This window comes from Micromesistius poutassou (assembly GCF_964030765.1).
Source record: "Micromesistius poutassou genome assembly, chromosome: 8".
NCBI classification, from domain to species: domain Eukaryota; kingdom Metazoa; phylum Chordata; class Actinopteri; order Gadiformes; family Gadidae; genus Micromesistius; species Micromesistius poutassou.
In genome coordinates this window covers 16681277-16701048 of record NC_140278.1, presented here as the reverse complement: position 1 = coordinate 16701048, position 19772 = coordinate 16681277, and the positions used below count along the sequence as shown (strand labels likewise).

General features: G+C 45.8%; 1 protein-coding gene across 1 annotated transcript in view; it reads right to left on the bottom strand.

Annotated features, from left to right (window-relative positions):
* The window catches only part of etv1 (ETS variant transcription factor 1), a gene marked incomplete at both ends in the record, with an annotated part of 21319 nt that extends 2572 nt beyond the window's left edge, over nucleotides 1–18747 (bottom strand). Inside the window, 7 exons of the mRNA XM_084471936.1 lie at nucleotides 2607–2860; nucleotides 3869–4063; nucleotides 6374–6503; nucleotides 12190–12243; nucleotides 17173–17220; nucleotides 17654–17753; nucleotides 18622–18747. Coding sequence (XP_084328062.1) covers nucleotides 2607–2860; nucleotides 3869–4063; nucleotides 6374–6503; nucleotides 12190–12243; nucleotides 17173–17220; nucleotides 17654–17753; nucleotides 18622–18747 — 907 coding nt within the window. The remainder of the gene's footprint in view (nucleotides 1–2606; nucleotides 2861–3868; nucleotides 4064–6373; nucleotides 6504–12189; nucleotides 12244–17172; nucleotides 17221–17653; nucleotides 17754–18621) is intronic.
* Between the last annotated feature and the right edge of the window lie 1025 nt (nucleotides 18748–19772).

The window sequence follows — 19772 nt, the reverse complement described above, 5'->3', positions numbered from 1 at the left end:
GGGGCCCCGGGAGCCTCAGGGGTCCGCTGACTAGTGTGTGTTACGCGGCTTCACGCGTGAGCAGAGGGGCTCTATGCACACGGGAGGATGACTGGCCTGTGTGGATACAGAGTGGCGCCGCGCTCCACTGGGTGACTCCGGGGCCCTCAGGGGCCGCTTTGGGTTTAGAGGGGACAATGCGACGTGGGGTAAACTGAAGAAAGTGTAACACCATTATTTATTCGTTTTTTTAGGGATATTCTGACTAGTGACTACCCAGGTCTTTGGGTCCACAGCAGTGAAGATGTGAGATGTATTCAAACAGTGTTTTGATTCGAGAACCAGGCGTAGGAAAAACAATTTGCTATTTTTATTTTAAAATGTACTAATTGTCGCTAGTAGTGAATGAACATCTTCTATTAGAAGTACATTTTACCGCTCAGGTACCTCTACCAATATAAAGTGATTGATACGACACAAGTAAAGTTGGTTGTTGGGCATTAAGACAATCCAATAATCACCAATGTAGGGTACTTGCTGTTTTCTACAGCCTGTATTTACTACTTCGTTTCTAAGTGCGCTTTGCATTTTTACTTCCACTCACTGCGTAAAGACGACCTCCCAACCAACTGTGGCTCGAGATCAAAACGGCTGCAAAGTGAGTGTTCGATAAACGGACTGCAGCGCATCATTTAGCTCCATAAACATTTCTCTGAACTTCATCAAAGTAATGGGCTTGTAGAGGAAATTACTGCTAATGAAATTACTCTGCCCTCCCTCCCATCCTCGGAGACAGGCCTGCTCCAGTCTCAAGGCTCTGCCGCGGCCGCTAATAAATTCAAGCTAATGCTAATGTCTGGAATGTACAGCAGTGGATGCAAAGCGTACAGACACACTGGGTTTTATTCTAGTCTGTCCAACAAAAGATCAAACAGAGAAGGAATATTTCATGGCTTTTAATTTGTATAACCCTTAACTTTGGGTATATAAAAAGCTTTAAAGTACTTTTTTCTTTAAATGGAGGAACCTAGGCGCAGAGACAGTGTTGGTGGTCATGTAAATCAGGGAAGCTTTAAGTCATTTGCATTTGTTTTCACTGTGGACAAGATCGTCAGCTGACTGGAAACTTTTAGAGCAGCAAGTCCTCGGAATAAGGTTTTATGAAAATATGTTTTGCTTATGCTTTTGTTCCTGACAATTAAGTCGTGACACGTTAACCACGCTGGGCACACTGGGGCTGAGGAGAGTCGCAGAACAAACCTGAACTCAGCTGTCACCGACTGAACAAAAACCCAATGATTGCTGGTTTTCTCTTCCACACAACACTGCCACAGCGATAGAGAGAAACAAGACCATGGGGCCATCGCGGACCGGAATAAGTGTCAGTATTTATCCCCCTCTGTCTGCCGACCTGTCTGTCCTATGAATGAACACAGCAGCCCGGCGTAGGTTCATTCATAACCTGTTTCCTCCCGAGTTCCCTGGCCCCCACGGGGAGTCGGCCCACGTCCCTACCTCACCCTGACCCGGGGGGGGGGGGGGGGGGGGGGGGGGGCGAGAGGGGAGCGAAGGAGGAGGAGGGGGGGGAGGGGGAGGAGGGATTCAGGAGGGCAGTCTTTGGACCCGGACCAGACCTTAACCCCCCCCCTCAACCCCCACCCCCTCTCTCTGTTCTCTTCTCTTCCTGATTAGCAAACCACAGGAAATGGGGACCGGCACACAGGCCACCGGTCCTACCAGAACCCCAGCGTTAATAATGGGCAAACCTAATAACAGCCGACCCTACCCCCCCCCCCCCCACACCCCCCCCCACCCCCTCCCTTCCTACCCAACGCCCCCGCACTCTCCGCCCACCAGCACCCGTCCACCTACTTCCCCGTTGGACAACAGCCCTGCTTCTCTCTCTCTCTCTCTCTCTCTCCCCCGCTGCCAGAGACGTTAACGCCCGAGTGGGACCGACGGACACACACACATAGGACACACACGTATGCATGACACACACACACACACACACACACACACACACACACACACACACAGCAGAAGCACTCTTCCGGCGCCCACTCACTACTGGTGGGTCTGCTTCCCATCACAGCAATGATGTGATGAGAACCCTCTGCACCCCCTTCAATCCCCCCCCCCCCCACATTAGGACTGATGAGAGAGGGGGGAGGGGGGAAGGAAGAAGGGGGTCACAACTCCATGGTCACATTTCCACTGATGCTTAGATCCTCACCAATCCACACAAAACCACGGATCCAAACGGTGTTCCCAGAGTGTTGAAACTGACCCGTTTAAGTTGTTGAAGGCCGACTTAAACAGGTCGGCAAGACACAATCAAATACAGATAGTGTCACCCTAGTGTCTCACCTAGGACTGATAAAGGAGACCGTCTCAAAGACAAACTTTAACAGAATGTGAACGCAGACAAGACAAGGACATACAGAGACACAATCACAGGCAGACAGAAGGAACCGTACCTATAGTCCGATGACCTGCTAATACATGGAGCCTAACAAGTACACACACACACACACACACACACACACACACACACACACACGCGCGCACACAGTGTGTGTGTGTGCGGGCAAAACACAGCAGGGGAGCGCTTTGGCCTCGCCCACCTGAGTCGTAGGTGAAGTCGCGGGGCTCCTGCTTGATGATCATGGAGGCCGGGTAGGCGTGCGGGACCACCGGACCCCCCACCATGGCCGGGTGCTCGAACAGCGGGTCGGGGAACTCCTGCTTGAAGCCCTGGGGGGGGAAAGGGATGTTGGGCTCCGACATCTGCCGGTGGTACACGGGTCGGCTGTCCCGCACCACCGGGGCGGGCGGGGACGGGAAGGAGTGGCACGGCTCCGAGAGCTGCCGGCGAAACCTGAACACAGCAGACAAAACAAAGCCCGGGTGGTGAGACCTGTGTCTGTGTGTGTGTGTGGGTGTTTGTGTGGGTGTGTGTGTGTGTGTGTGTGTGGGTGTGTGTGTGTGTGTGTGTGTGTAGGGGTGTTTGTGTTTGTGTGTGGGTGTGGGTGTTTGTGTGTGTGTTTGGTAGTGAGGGTGTGTGGTTATCAGCCTCGGAGTGTGTTGGTTTTGAACCACTCTGAGTGTATGTATATGCGTTGGTGTGTGTGTGTGTGTGTGTGTGTGTGTGTGTGTGTGTGTGTGTGTAGGGGTTTGTGTTTGTGTGTGTATGTGTGTGTATGTGTGTTTGTGTCTGTGTGTTTGGTGGTGAGGGTGTGTGGTTAAAAGCCTCGGAGTGTGTTGGTTTTGAACCCCTCTGATCGTATGTATGTGCATTTGTGTGTGTGTGTGTGTGTGTGTGTGGGGGGGGGGGGGTTGTGTTTGTGTGGGGGGGGGTGTGCGCACGAGTGTGTTTTGAATGTGTGGTTATTGCTGAAGGGGCTCCCCACATTGAACATTCTGCTCATAAAAACTCTCATCAAAGAAATGATGAAAATGAATTATGCTTTAACTAAGTCCTGTCATTAATACAGAACGTACACACACACCACATGCTCACTCCTTTTTAATGTTAGCCACAGAATTCTAAAATAAGAAAGAAAAAGTCTAAAAGTCTAAAAATGCAGCTTAAGACATTAAGGAACACATGTGAGTGACTTTGTGTCCTTTTCTAACCGCACACTACTCGTAAAAAGGCATGTGTGTGTGTGTGTGTGTGTTTGTGTGGATACCTGTGGTCCATGGGGTGTGTGTGTGTGTGTGTGTGTGTCTGTATGTGTGTGTGTGTGTGTGTGTGTGTCTGTGTGTGTGTGTGTGTGTGTGTGTGTGTGTGTGTGTGTTTGGGGGGGGGGGGGGTACCTGTGGTCCATGGGGTGTCAGGTGTGTATGTGTGTGTGTGTGTGTGTGTGTGTGCGTGCGTGTGTACCTGTGGTCCATGGGGTATCCATTGTCGGTGAGGGGCTGAGAGGGCTGAGCGTGGGGGGGGAGGTAGGTCCGGTCTGGCTTGGGGGTGGGTGCAGAGGTGGGGGAGCCCTGGTGTAGGGGAGACACCGGGGTGCTGCAGGGGGGCGTGACGGGGCTGGAGGGCTTCATTCCGGAAGGGTGCTTCTGCTCATAGGCACTAGGGAAGAGGAGAAGAAACACATTTGTGAGTGAGCTGATGAACGTGATTGGTCGAGGTGATTGATTGACGGGGCCCGGACAGATGCAGGCGTTTGAGCTGGAAGCTCTTTGTTGTTGGTGCGGTTGTTGTTGATTGGTAGAACAAGGATGTTTCGCTGCCATGTTCGCTGGTTCGATTCCCTTTGGGCCGCAAAAAGGGTTTCAAAGAAAGACACCACGGAAAAAAGCAAACCCAAATCTAAAGAGTGAGTCTTGGCCTTTTTTGAGTTGGGAGCAGAGGCTGGTATAATGTGAAATCATGTTTGACAGTACAAACGTGTTGTTTCTTCAGTGCTGCTTCATTTTAAATAATTTCCATCATTTAGGAATACACACTAGGTGTGTATGCAATGTACTTCTTAAAATTGTGGCCTGCAGTCATTTTAAGATAATAATAAATATCACATTTTGCTGCAGTTTATACAACCACTGCAGCTTTTATCTTGAATTTGTGTGATCTACATCTTGTTGTTGTATCAGAACCATCTAAATTAGTAGCTCTCAATCTTACAAAAAGAAGAAGAAGAATTGAGAATCAATTTCAAAAACACTTCGGCCAATTGTTCAGCCTATTCTGTATTAGTATCTTTAAGTTATTTGTTATTTTCAACATGAATTTTGGCAAACACGCAGGTGTTTCTCAAGTCATGGAAAATATTATATTATATTCCCACTTTATTCATTAGCAAAAAACACCTTATTTCCCTATGTCCATTCATCTAGTGTGATTATTATTAAATGGTGAATTGCGTGTGAACCATCAGAGAGTGAGATCTTAAGTGCTTCCATTATCCATGTGTTTTCCATATCTAGCTCCTCATTAGCATCGCGGTGGCCGCTGGTCCCTCTGCCCTCCAGCCAATCACAATAAGCCGCCATTACCCGCCGCAAAGAAGTATTGGTGGTACAGGACGGACAACAACGATATCCATTAAATGTAAATTACGTAAAAGTAGTGAATGCAAAACAATGTCACATTGGAAAAGAAAAACAAAGAATATGAAGAATATGATTAGAAAAAAAAAAAGAATTAAAAGCCGAAGGTGAACTACAAGGCACAAATAAACCGGCCAAACTTTACGAGTGGAAGGGAGAGAGCGATACGCGAGTGGATGATGCAGGGTCGACAGCATGTGTTTCTGCTACTTTAGCTGTGTGGTGGAAACCTTCTCTGGGTGTACGTTCTCCACGACAAAGCGTGACAGAACGCACGGCTTTGTCTCCTTTGTCAAGCCCAATGTGTCTGAGCAGGTGTCAAGTGTGTGTGTGTGTGTGTGTGTGTGTGTGTGTGTGTGTGTGTATGTGTTTGAATTTGCATGTGTGTGCGTGGGTTTGAATGTGTGTGTATATGTGTGTGTGTGTGTGTGTGTGTCATATAGAGTGTCTATATGTTCAAGTGTGTTTTAATGTAAGTGCGTGTGTTCATCTCAGTATGTGTGTGTGTGAGTTTGTGAGTGTGTAACTTCATCTCAGTGTGTGAGGTTGTGTGTGTGTGTGTGTGTGTGTGTGTTCGAGTGTATGTGTGCATGTTGGCGGTGGGGGAGGGGGGGTGGGGGGGCTTGTTGGCCCATGAACAATCCCCTGGTGACGCAAAGCGCCGCTAAACATACAAGGTCATTATGCAGGCGCCGTGCCGCACGAATCAAAGCCGATTCAAGAGCGACGGCGGTGAACTCAGACGCTCCTTCACCGCACACTTCTCTTATTTTAAAGCGAGAGAAACGGGGGTTATCGAGAGGGGGGAGAGTTGCCGCCATGGCGATTTGAAAAAAAACAATACCTGCTCATCTTCTAGCGTTTCTCGATAGGAATGGCATGTAAAGCGTGCACAGATGCACAGATGTACTGGGTGAAAGTGACGGATACATTGAAGGATAAGAAAAAGATGTCTGGAAGACGTGGAGTGAAATAACTCCAAAGAGGTAACATCAACGGGTTCTAACTGGGTTAGGGTTAGGGTTAGGGTTAGAATGAAATGAATGAGCTGAATGAAAACTCATCTGCACTACACGGCCACTCACTGCCAGAATGAAGTAGGCTGAGAACTTACAAGAGCACACGCTAGTACACTGCTCTGACGGTAGGTAAATGTATAGCGTTCCGATAATAACACATAATACAACAAGATATTACTGTAGATTTGAGCGGCAGATGAGAAAGAAGCAAAAACAAAATTAATCAAAGCACGTGTGTAAGCGTGCGTGTCCGTCTCTGTGCATGTGTGTGTGTCGGTCTGTATATCTCTTTGTGTGTGTGTGTGTGTGTGTACCTGATGTTGTACAGGCACTTCTCTCCATAGTGGATCTTGAAGGGCCGGTCCTGGCTGCAGTTGGAGCCCAGCTCGGAGCAGGGACTGTGGGGCTCCCTCTTGATCTTCAGATGTAGAGCATGGAAGGCCACTAGCACACAGGAGACAGACAGACAGACAGACAGGGCAACAACATTGCCGATCATAATCCTGATGCTGTGTGTACAGACGAAAATAAACCAGTGTCCCCGGAATGGAAAACTAATAACACTTTAGTGGAAGCAGACATGGATAGACGTTGTTGTTAAACTGTATATTTAAGTCATTCAACGCAACAAATTGGTCCAGTTTAGCTCAATGCACGTTTGTGTCAAAAGACTATTTTATAAACTGAGAGAGGAAAGATTTCAATGTAATTTGTTATCATTCATCACGTCAGTTTCAGTTTGCTTTTCATGCATTGAACAAATATGAGGAGAATAGAAAATTTAAACCTTACAAAAAATTCACATAAAACATTTTTTCGTTTGCGATTCACACACACACACACACACACACACACAGCTGGCACATATAAAACAACATCCGTGGCTGTGTGTGTTCTGGCTTTCCCCGAGCATGCGTTCACAAAAGGACGTATGTGTCATCCGTCACCCTGACAACTCCCGCTCAAATCTCATTTGTAAGGCCTCCCCTCTGCCTCCAGGTGGGGGGACTGTCTTGGTAGGGGAACACGAGGGAGCGGGGGGGCTGGGGGTCACGTCTAAATGCTTCATCTGTTTTTCAGCTGTCCGTCAATACCTCCCAGACAACAACAAGAAGACCCATTGATTCTTAGGGTTGGGTTGGGCTGGAGGGAGGGAGCCGGGGGGGGGGGGGTACGTCTGGGGGGCTGTCTACCTGAGCCTTCCCTCCAGCTGAGCAGGGGGAGGCCCGCCCAGTTAAGTGCATGATCATTCCTGATTAACATCCCATCATTTCCAGTCATGGTCAGCACTAATCAGATAACGACGTTGTGCGTCAACAGGAGAAAACACTTGTGAGGCTGAGAGTGAGCGGGTAGGACGGAGGCTCGTGTTCCCCCGGGTGGAAAGCATCCCGGACCTCTCGCAGGTTTCCACAAAAAAAAAACACCATCTAAACGCCCCCGACGCGTCTGAGAGTCTTTTGAAACAGGACAGTCAAACGATAACGCCAATCAAAGGAGACCTAAACGAAGAGGGGTGACTTGACTGGTTCTTTTGCAGTTCGTATTTGTTTTCATCCACAGCGCTTCGCAGCGTTGATGGTTTTACACCAGCTGGCGTCGCGCGAGGGCTGCACGGCCGCGGAGCCAGAACGCCGACAAGGTCCTCTGTGCTTTTTAACGGGCTGACTTACACCCGCCATGGGTGTGCATGTCAGTGCGCATGCATGTACAGTATGTGTGTGTGTGTGTGTGTGTGTGTGTGTGTGTGTGTGTGTGTGTGTGTGTGTGTGCGTACGTGTGTGTGTGTTGGGGAGGCTGGTTGATAGGGTAACACCCCAGCTGACTCCTGGGGGGATGGTGGGGGGGGGGGAGGTGAGGGACGGGGGAGGGTGGAGAGGAGGGTGGGGGAGGTTCAGGCCACACGCGCACGGCAGGACAAAGTGCACGGGTTGTTCACAGCCCTGGCTGGGGGCCTGACCTTTGAGGGTCATCGATCCGAGGTCAGAAAGGACACTTCCTGGTGGGGGGTTTGTGAAAGGAGGGGGGGTCATACTAACAGACGCCGACACGCTTACAAAGTCCGAAAAACAATGAGCTGCTAATTCCTTAAGAGAGTGCCTCAAAACAAGTGTAGAGTAAATACAGGTGTATGTGTTCCTGAGACTGGTGTAATAGTTATTGTTCAACAGTTCAAACACATTCTCCTGCTCAGTTTGGCTTGTGTCCACATTAGACATCTCTATACTTGTTAGTATGAATTAGTCTTAGAAGGATAAGTTGTTATTTTTACTGTAAAACGTACATTACATTACATTAGGGCAAAGCCGTTCTCGTTTTGAAACACGTGCTATGTATCATTTGTACAAACAACTGCTTACATTGACTTGCAAATATAAGACCTGAATTACAAGCAGGCCTCATCTGCTTCTACATTTTCAGAAAAACAACACTATTACTGTATGTCTATTCTTACTTTGTCATTATTTCATGAATTCAGAAAAACAATATTCGTGCAAACTCATTTGCCATCCAACACGTTCTTTATATATAATTTGTGTTAAAAAAATTGCATTAATATTTAACCAACGCCGCATGAACTGTAATATTAACCGGTGCGTAGCGTTGATGTCGAAACAGGGCCGCTCTAAATAGAAATGGAAATGTCACAATAGATTTTGTCAGCGGGGTGCCGCGGTACACAAATCAATAGCCCAGGCGCTGGGCCTTGTGACTTGAGGGGGACAAGATACCGCGCTTCTCCTCTCGAATGTCAGGTCCATCATGGCTCCTGATTGCTCTCATTATGGCTGAATTGATTAAAGCACAGCCAATGCTGTTCAACAATTAACCAATCCATTATTGGATCTATTAAATTATTCTCTTTTTGGGTCGTCGTTACCTTCTCTGTGTTATTGGTGTTTACCGACAATTCTGAGAAAGAAGAATGTAATTTTAATAATATAATATAGTCGCCTATAGATTATATATAATCAAATAATAATACAATATATTATATTTATATACATTTTATATATTAAAATATATACAATTGTCATTAATGATTTCAGATATGTCCCACATATCACATGTAAACATATTTATTCCTGTTGAACGGATTTTGTTTTGGTGTGATTATTATTTGACCTGCAGTTAACTGCCTGGTTATTCTTTATTTTAGCTACCCAGCCTTTTCCCTGCCAGACCTGCACACAGAGATTACCATGAAGCCTACAGGCTCAGCCCATGTGTGAGTTTCGGGCCACAAAGTGTGTCTTTCGGGCCACAAAGTGTGTGTTTTGGGCCACAAAGTGTGTGTTTTGGCAGAACGGAGGCCCTTCGTTTGGCAGATATTTCTCCAGTCCATTAATAAAAAAACACTCAGGTCTTTTGGCAGCGGTGGAGAACCCTTCATTCCATTTTCACCTTCGCTAGGCACTCGCGTCGCTGTTAAATGCTACCGGTTCTGATCTGCCGGTTGCGTGTGGTCTCACTTTACACCTCCGCTACTCCTCTCCGCTACCCTGCTAAGTTATGCTAATAGTACGCGGTTGTGTTGTAGGCGAAGACAAAGGAATCGCTCCTCCGTCTTCACAGCCCGAGGACACATTAGCTTCGAGGATGCTCGGCTGTCGCTGGTTTCGGTGTCAAACGGATGGAGGGCGCTAACCTGCTAGCGACGCAACCGCCGCCGCCGCCGCCGCCGTCAACGGCTTTAAATCGTGGGATGTTTTTAAGTTGTCATGTTCTAGGGGAACTGGAAGAATACTTTTTATAAAAGTAAACAGTTCAAATTATAACACCTGAGAAAAGGCGTCGACTCAAAGAACAAAGCCATACCCGATCACAAATGTCTCTCTCTCTCTGTCTGTCCCTTTTATTGTCTCGTCGACCAGCTCTCATTAAACACCCTTTTGTTTCTTTTATTTTGTTATTTTCTTCCTCTACCAAGCCCCCTGCCATCACTTCAGATATACTTAACTTCTCCCATTTCTTCATTTTTCATTTTGTTATTGTCTCCCCATTCCTCTTGAACTCTCCATCTACCTCCGTCCATCTCCACCTGACCCTGTTTGTCTCCATCTTCCTCTGTCTGCACGCCACGCGCCCTTGCTGTCTCTGCGGCTACCTCTCTCACCCCTCTCCAACTGCCCCACCCAGCTCCTCGGTGCAGACCCATATGGGAGAGCTGCCGGTTGGGATCTCGGCTCCAGAGCCCAACCACGGTGCCCTCGATCTCCCGCCATCTGTCAGCGCCGCTCTCTCTCCCTCTCTGGCCGTGCCAACAGGGCTGTTTCGATGGTCAGCAGTGTGTCCCCCCCCCCCCCCCCCCCGTACCTCTGAAGGACAAGGGGACAAGGCAGAGGGTGACCTCTGTATCTCCCTCCATTACCGGGGCCCGTGGCGGCCATCTTGGTATTTTTGGTTGTCATGTAGGTGTCCAGTTCTCTCACACTATCCCCAAGGTCAGCAGGAACTAACTGCTGGATTTATCAATAGAGTTGTCTTTTTTTTTATAAGCAACATTAATAGACAGAAAATTACTTTTTACATGTCAGTTATGCAACTTTTCCCACAGTTCACAGGGCTCTCTGTTGGCTTCCATGTCTGCTAACTGTAGGCCATGCTGTGCTTTGCTCACTTCACTTTCTGACTACACTTTGGCATTACCTGCTCTAGAGAACCACGCTATGCCAAGCTATCACCCCTGACTGCGTTCCCCGTGCCCTGCCAGGTGAAATACCACACTCTCTAACTGCTTTAACTGCCTAATGACTGTTCTCGCTCTCTTTTCATTCTCTTTCCAACAGCAATAACACTTAATTGTAATGAATTATCATAAATTTTTTGGTTTCTTTAATTGTTCTCAGTGCATGTACTACTGAATGATTATATGGTTATTAAATAAATCTTATATATATGATAATTAAAGCTAATATAATTAAATGTTCACGTTAACATTATATGTATATATATATAGACACATAGTGTGTATATAGTGTGAACATACACCTCAAGTTTCAAGTTTAGAATAAAATAAACCCCTATTTTGAATAAAATATAAATGCCAGATAAACATAAGAAAGACTAAATGTATATTAATCTCCCAAGGCAGCAAGGGAAATATTATCAGTTTTCTGGAAATCAACCACAATATTTTGATGTTTCCATATGCAAATAAATAACACTGCGATATCATCACAGAGGTGGTGCAGAGCTGCTGTAGACGCAAGAGAGATAAACGGAAAGAGAGAGAGAGAGAGAGTGAGAGAGAGAGAGAGAGAGAGAGAGAGAGAGAGAGAGAGAGAGAGAGAGAGAGAGAGAGGAGGGGGGAGGGGGAGGGAGCAAGAGAGGGAGGGAGCGAGAGAGAGATTTTTCTCACCTTAACCTTTCATGCACCCTGTCTGCCTGCCTATCTGCAAGACTAGCTCTCCAGAGAGCTAGCGTGAGTGAAGGTGTAGATACAGAGAGGGATGGGAAAACACATCAGACACACACACACACGCAGACACATTCACGTAGCACTGGAGGTATGAACGCAAGTTCATAAAAGTGGGATGACATCTAGAATCTCAGATGCACATACATTTGCGTGCCCAGAGTGAAACAGTGCAGATACATGAATATGTGTGTGTGTGTGTGTGTGTGTGTGTGTGTGTGTGAGTGTGTGTGTGTGTGTGTGTGTGTGTGTGTGTGTGTGTGTGTGTGTGTGTGTTTGTGTGAATATCTGCGTAGAAACATGGGCAATTACACATTTAGTACAATATATACAAACAAACACACATACACACACACACACACACACACACACACACACACACACACACAAACACACACATTAATACTGATGGATGTAATTATGATAGATAAATGCTGCAATTGAAAATAATCATGGAATTAATCAACCGGTTCACCACTCTATTTTTTTTATATGTTTAAATTTTATATATTGAAAATCATGAAATGTATCATCACAATATGATTTAATGTGATGAATACCATATTTCTGAAGACAGACAGTATTACCAAAACCTATTTCACACACGCAAGATACATACACAAGGACAAAGGAGGGTCGTAAACACATGCACACACACTGTACTGTATTGTATTGTGACACACAAAATAATGTAGGAAGTCTCTTACTCACAGTTTTCTGTCTGGAAGTCAGGGACAAACTGCTCATCGTTGTCTGGAACCTGAGCTAAAGAAAATAAGATACAGACGAAGAAAAATCAACACATTACTTCTGATGTAGAGCGACTATGGGTTCATTTGTTAGTTTGCCTCTGTGTACATATACATGCAATATATGCAAAACTGTTTCAAAATGTATTATTCAATGAGTTGTGGTTATGGGAAACGTGTGCTTTGATCAGCAACATGCATGTGTTTTCATTCTGTTCTTAACCCTACTTTTTTATTGATTTGTTCTATATTAATCGTCTCTTATTTAAAAATCGTAATATAAAAAGTTATTATAGTGATTATAAACACAACATTGCACAACATAAAAGTCCAACTTGGAATAGATTTTGAATGGATCCTTTCTTGGAGTTTGGATTACCCCTTTTCCCTTGACACACACACACACACCTTTTGGTCTTTAAAAAAAAAGGATTTTCTTGTTTTTTAACCAATTAGCAGTCAAATCCGGCCTGACCTTGGAATCTCATCTCACCAAACACACCATGATTTGGAACGGATGACGTTTTTCCAAACCTCAAAAAAGTCAAACTTAATGACCGGGTCGGTTATGGCATGCAGTGTTTGGTCCCCGCCTCCCCTCTCTTAGTTCCACGAGGTCGGCTCGTACGCGCGACTACTCAATCTGTCGGCTGTAGGAAACGGGCGCGCTCGCCAGCAAACAAACACTGATTCAGGAACAGTATCTAATTGGCCTCTCCCCTACCGGCATATCCACCTACACCTGCAGCGACGGCTGCGTTCCCTGCCCTAACCTATCCCCACCGCAATATAATAATAATAATCATAATAATAATCATAAGGGCTGATCCACAATGGGTCCAATTAGGCATGGGCATATTTATATCACACGTATTTACACTGGGTGAAGACTCTCCTGGTCCCTCAAGTTGGGCTCTGGCAAAAGGCAATCAGAGATTTAAATGTGTCATTTGCACGTCTATTTATAAGAACAATGAGGTAAATCCTCATTATCACTGCATCAGTAGCAGGTCTCGACATGTCTCTTGCTCTATCAGATATCAAAAGTTATAATCTTGGAGAGGTTTTTTTTTTTTCTCAGAAGGTGTGAAGTCAAATGAAAGCAAACAATCAACAGATCAACAGCGAAAAAAAAAAATATGCACATGGTGTCACGAAGATAAAGAACGAGGTGATATTAATATATCTACATTTAAACATGCAAATATATGTATTATGTGTGTGTCTCTGTGCAACGCTTTTTTTATTTATAGCCATTATCTCCTATTTTCCCAACCATTCTTAATAAAATATAATAGTATGTTTTGCATTGTTATGTACTAAACCATTTTTATAAAGCAACATACCAGAATACATTTTGTGCAATACTTTTCAAGTTGTGGAATTGAATACAATGCTATGACAAGAATATCATGTATTCTGACACACTCTTATTGCAACACATTATATTACACTCAACATTATATTATATTACCTCATGCATTTACATATTTAAATAAATTCCAAAACCACAACAACATTTTTTCCATGGCAAACCATAACTACACACAGACGGACCTGATGAGCCGAGATGAGACAAGAAAGGACGACAATAAAACAACACAAGATAACACACAACAAGATAACACACCATGAATGGACTGATATGAAAACCACTCCACAGAGACTACAGTGTAACGGCCCAGGAAGTGAAGTGAAGAGGGAGAGGCGCATCGGACAGAGGAAGTAAAGGGGGGGGGGGGGGGGTGAGTCACCGGCCTCAGCCTGTGAATGAGCCATCTGAACCCTGCTAGCTGAACCATCCCCCCCCCCCCCCCCCCCACCACACACACACACACACACCGCCCCACCAGCACCAGCAACCACTACACCGCTTCCCCCCATTCACAAAATAAAGCCAGGAGCCCAGAGAGGGAAAGAGAATGAGAGAGAGGGAGGTAAAAGGAAACAGAGAGAATGGACCAGAGCTGTGTGGAAGAGGGTATGGGAGGAGGGGGCGGGGGGCGCTGAAAGTAATGTTTACAAACAAAGGTGCCGACGGAGGCTTGTGTTCGGCGGGGTCATGTGAGCGTGGAGTTTTGCGTTTCGAGGGCTGTGTGTGGCGTGTTGTGTGTTCTCGAGTTTTAAACAAATGTGTGTGTGTGACGGAAGGGGGGGGGGGGGGGGGGGGAGGAGAGAGTGGAGGTGGAGGTGGAGGAGGGAGTGGAACAAAGGCCCTGGATGAGAGCGCCTCCCTCTGAGGTTGCGTCGGCTCCCGGGACACATGGCCTTGTTTCTTTCACAAGTCTGCATCTGTGACACAAAAGTCAACCGGCTGCATAGGAGGTGGGAACACAGCGCACATGGTTTTCTTTTCTTTCCCTTTAAGTAAATAGTGCTGTTCTTTCTGTTTCTAATTCTAAAACCAAGCCAAGGCGAAAAGAAACCACTTTAACCTTTGTGTAAACAAAGTAGTGGTGGTGGTGTGTGCGTCGAGGTGTGGGTGGGGGGTGGGGGGGGGTTCCACTTGCCTGCCCAGAGAGACATATGCTTGTCAAATGAATGCCCCCCCCCCCCCCCCCCCTCCCCCCACCTTCAACCCTTTCAGTCCACGATGGTCGAAAATTCAGTCTGCCCCAGTCCTCCTCCTCGCCGTCCAATTACCTGAACTAATAAATCTTTGAAATGAGAGCGTATTCCTTTTCATCCTAATGGACAGGAAGTCATTCATTAAAGCTACAGTCTGCCAGCGTTTCGACCACCTCACTGGTACCACCCTGACAGTCAGAACTGTAATCTTTTAGCGGTAATATCTCTTAAGGGTGGCCAGCGCCGTCGCTGCCCTTCTCTCCGGGCTACTGAAATATTAAAATCACATCTTATTCTCTTGACAAGCCCCGCGGCGCCACGCTAGGTCTCGGTGTAACCAGCCGCCGCCGGTCCGGCCATGGCTTCCGTCCGATGTCTGTTTCGCAAAGAAGAATTCATCCTTTTTTTTTTTTTTAAGGTGCTTAAACCGGCAGCTATTACACGTGCAATAAAGAATGGATGACTTTTAAACATTTATTTTACTTTCATTTCTTTTTTTTGTTTAAATGGATTTCTTTTTTTGTAATTGTATCTTTGAAGGATTTATTGAGATGTAAGTCCAGTCTTTTAAAAGCAGTATTAAAGTTAACAGTCCCTCGCCACAGTCACTTATCACGGCTGGAACAGGCGTTCTTAGTTTCTAGGTGCATGAATGTGTATAGATGTGTACATGTGTGTTCACAAATTAAAATAACTGTTAAAATTTAGTTTCAACGTGGAATATTGTTAATCATAATTAATTTTTCCAACGCCATTTTCAATACTAATAAATATTGTACGTTAAACAATTATGGTTTTGTCAGGAAGTCAATTATATTTACAGACACAAGAACATTTGTAATGTTTTATAAATTAAATAGAGAGACATTGTTTTTAAAGTTATCTTCACAAATGTTAATTAACTTGGTACCTACATTAATTTTCACAACTTTCTGTAGTACGTTTAAAACTTAACAACTTATGCAATGAAGAAACTGTGCGGCAAAGAAAATTCCAAGGTAAATCCAATGAATTTTTTAGGTGATCTTTGCTTTTAGTTTTAATTGCAGAAAGTTTTAGTATTGTTTTTTCCACAGTATACAATTTCCCCTGCAGACTTTCTGAACTACATTAAAACCTTTTACGACACCACAGTCAAAACAAATGCGATTACAATTCTTCAGTCCTTTAGGCTAATAGAAACCTGAGCTGCAGTCACTAACTTTCCATATTATGAAGTTTAATTAATTAACACAGTTGAGCTAGAGATGTCTAAAGAGAATTACCCAACCTAAGTTGCGACATGCAAATGAGAGTGAGTAGACATCAACATTTTACACATCAAGTGGGGAGAAAAGTAAGAAATGTATAAGATTAATATTCACCACTGACCAAAACTTCTGTGCTGGAGACACTGCTGAAAGAGGCCACTTGCGCTTAAATCCTGAAGCATCACGTCTTAGTTACAGCACAAAGAGCAAGTCTTGCCATCAGAGAGGTAAGAATGGAAAATAAATTAAAAACTTCAACAAAAAAAAAAGAATGCTGTTCATACAAACAAGGTCTTCTTATTTTCTTCGCAGAGTCTGCGAGTGGAAAAAAGAAAATAAATCCGTCCTCTTTTTTTTTCTTCCCAGGAAAGACAACAGGCTGATTTTACAGCTGCGGAAGATTTGAAGAGGTGTGTTAAGACAAGGCAAAGAGGGAGAGCGAGAGCGAGAGAGGGAGAGAGAGAGAGAGAGAGAGAGAGAGAGAGAGAGAGGAAAGAGAGAGAGAACAAGCGCAAGCAGGAGAATTAGAGAGCAGGTGGGTGAGCGAGCGTGCGCGATCGAGTGATTCAGTGAGCGAGTGAGTGAGCGAGTGTGACAGAGTGTGTGTGTGTCTATGTGTGAGCGAGGGAGAGAGAGTGAGAGAGGGAGCGGGGTGGGGGAGAAGGAGGAGGAGGTGGAGGTGACAGAGGCTGCGTGCGGGAGGAGCTCCACGTTAGCGCTGGCCGGCAGCAGAGGAGACAGTGAACGTCGGAGCAGAGTCTTCTCCTGGTAATTTGGGACGACACTCTCTGGGTGAAACCCCCCCTTGTCCCCCTTCTCCCCCCCCCCCCTCCCTTTCCCTCCGAGAGCTTCATCCCAGTCTCTAATGTATACATGACAAGCCAAGGTACACAGTCCCGACACACACACACACACACACACACACACACTTTTCGTCGGGCCCCACTACCCTACACGCCGCGACTATATGCTTGACTTAGCTTTTTCTCGGGTTCTTTCAAACTCTTTAGGATTCTTTCTATTTTCTGGTACCTATTTCGTGCCCCCACCCCCCACCCAACCCCCCCTACCCTGAGCCCTCTTCGGCTCACTCTACAAGTGTCGGGGGTACGCTCCGTCTGACCCACCTTCTGCCAGCCAGGTCTCCTGCAGCCCGCTCAGGTCCTGGAAGAGCTCTGTGGACGCAACACAAAGCAAGGAGTCAGTCCTCCAGGAAGGGAGCGAGGAGGGGAGGGAGCGAGGAAGGGAGGAAGAGAGGAAGGGAGGAAGCGAGGAAAGGGAGGAAGGTAGGGTATCAAGGAGCTTGTGTGTGTGTGTGTGTGTGTACGCTTGTGTGTCTAATAACAGGTTAATTTGTTCCTCTCTCTCTTCTCTCTCACTAACCACTGGCAAATAGAGAGAGAGAGAGAGAGAGAGAGAGAGAGAGAGAGAGAGCGAGAGAGAGGGGTTTCTTATATAGACTACTGCATTGTAATTGAAATTTTGCACTTAGCAGTGGCAGTGACCACAAACCAATTGAATTTTTGCTAAATGTTTAGGAGCCGTGAAATTAGCTTTCTCCCTGTGCTCTCTCTCTTTCTCTCTTTTCTTTCTTCTCTTTGTGCTTACCTTCACTGTCTACGGCCAGGTCTGACTCCACAAATATTCTCATTCTGTCATTTGCTGCTGGACACTCAGTGCATGATGTCTTCTTCTTCCTTTGTGTTTTCTGCAACGAGATTGGCCAGAGACACAAATCAATTTCCTCCCTGACCAGCACGATGATTCGTGATGTAGAATGAAACCCACTAACACTCGATGACACACAGAATGAGCAGTGAAACGACTTCAATAACTGCTCTCTAACCACTTTTAAACAGGGTGCAGACTGAGGCGTCTGGTGGGAGTTCTGCCGTGGACCGTGCAAACGCCATCATTAATTGACTTTTGTTCAGCAGACATCGGGTGTAATTTCACTGCAATGTTTCAACGCAATCACTCACGTTTGAATTAAAGTAAGGCACTCGTTGGTCGTGGTGGAATCCATCCATTCTGCTCTGCCGTAGTTTTATGCACCTTTTTTCACCAAGTGAGGCTGAGGTGTGTGTGTCTCTCACTCTCTCACTTCTCTCTCTCTCTCTCTCTCTCTCTCTCTCTCTCTCTCTCTCTCTCTCTCTCTCTCTCTCTCTCCCGGGCTTCTGATCTGGACTGGAGAGGAAAGGAAAGACAAGACGGTTTTCGCGAGTTATACCTTTCGAAATGTTATGTTATGTCACGTTATGTTTTCTCGAGGCGTTTAAATTATACATGGGCAAGAAAACGATTTGCAATGCTCATTCCCGACGAACAAATCAACTTTTTCCTGTTCATTTAAAAAAAGCACGCACTATAATCTAGAGTAAAAATAAATACTCGCGTTAATAATATTCATTACAAACAGATGAGTTGTGCTGGTCTACTTACCTATATCACTTCCATCGCATGTTTTCGCTTACACGGGGTTGGAGCTTATTGCACAGACAGACGGCGAGCGATAGGCGCTGCCTCTGATTTGTTCTACAGAGTCCCGGTTGATGCCCGGAGCTCGCGACGCTCACTTTGGTCGGTGTTGCTTTCGCGCCGCTTGGCATCGCCTCCTGGGGCCTCCCATGGAAACGGACGCGCTCCGCTTCCCATTGGTTGTCAATTTCTCTTGCTGGATCGGATTTCCAGCCGTCAATCATTCACGGGTCGTAAGCAATGAGCAGTATAGGCCTATGCGAAAATCAATTACGATTCTGCAATTTAATACACAAACATAGAAACTCATCAAGTTGGATTACTTTGGCACTTGTTTCTCTGATACAAAAGCAATCAACATTGATTAAAACAATAACAACAACAACAACAACAACAACTGCACACTTCACCTGTAATACATCCCTAAAATTCTCTCTCTCTTCTCTCTCTAACACACACACACACACACACACACACACACACACATACACACACACACACACACACACACACACACACACACACACACACACACACACGAACACACACACACACACACACACACACACACACACACACACACACACACACACACACACACACACACACTTGCACATGCATGCACTCAAACACACACACACACACACACACACACACACACACACACACACACACACACACACACACACACACACACACACACACACACACACACAACATATAAATGTAGGGCAACATATAATAACCAAAAACACACCTGTTTCTCACAATTAGCACTTGCAGTCTAGTTTGTGGCCATGGTAACATGGTGCTTTGGAAGGGCTTTCAGAGGCACTGGCTGAAGAGCCAAGCTCCCCCTGGCCTGTAGGAAGGTACATCGTCACAAGTACATCACTTTTGGTAGAGACTGACCTGTAAGTACAGCACAGGTCACCAGGCAACGTGGGAAAAGCTTTCTCAAACACACACACACACACACACACACACACACACACACACACACACACACACACACACACACCTGCATTCTTTTGTTTTTAACGTTATCTGTCTGGAAAAACTGAGGAAAACACAAATGAGCAGGTGTGATCAATCTCAGAGCCATAGGCATGTCTGTCTGTCTGTCTGTCTGTCTGACTGTCACGTTTCAAAGACATTGGAAATTAAGGAGGAAGTCTTTATGTTTCAGTTACATTGTTGAGTATTTTGTTGATTGGTAGCAATTGTTACACTTTAGTTTCCTTTTTTT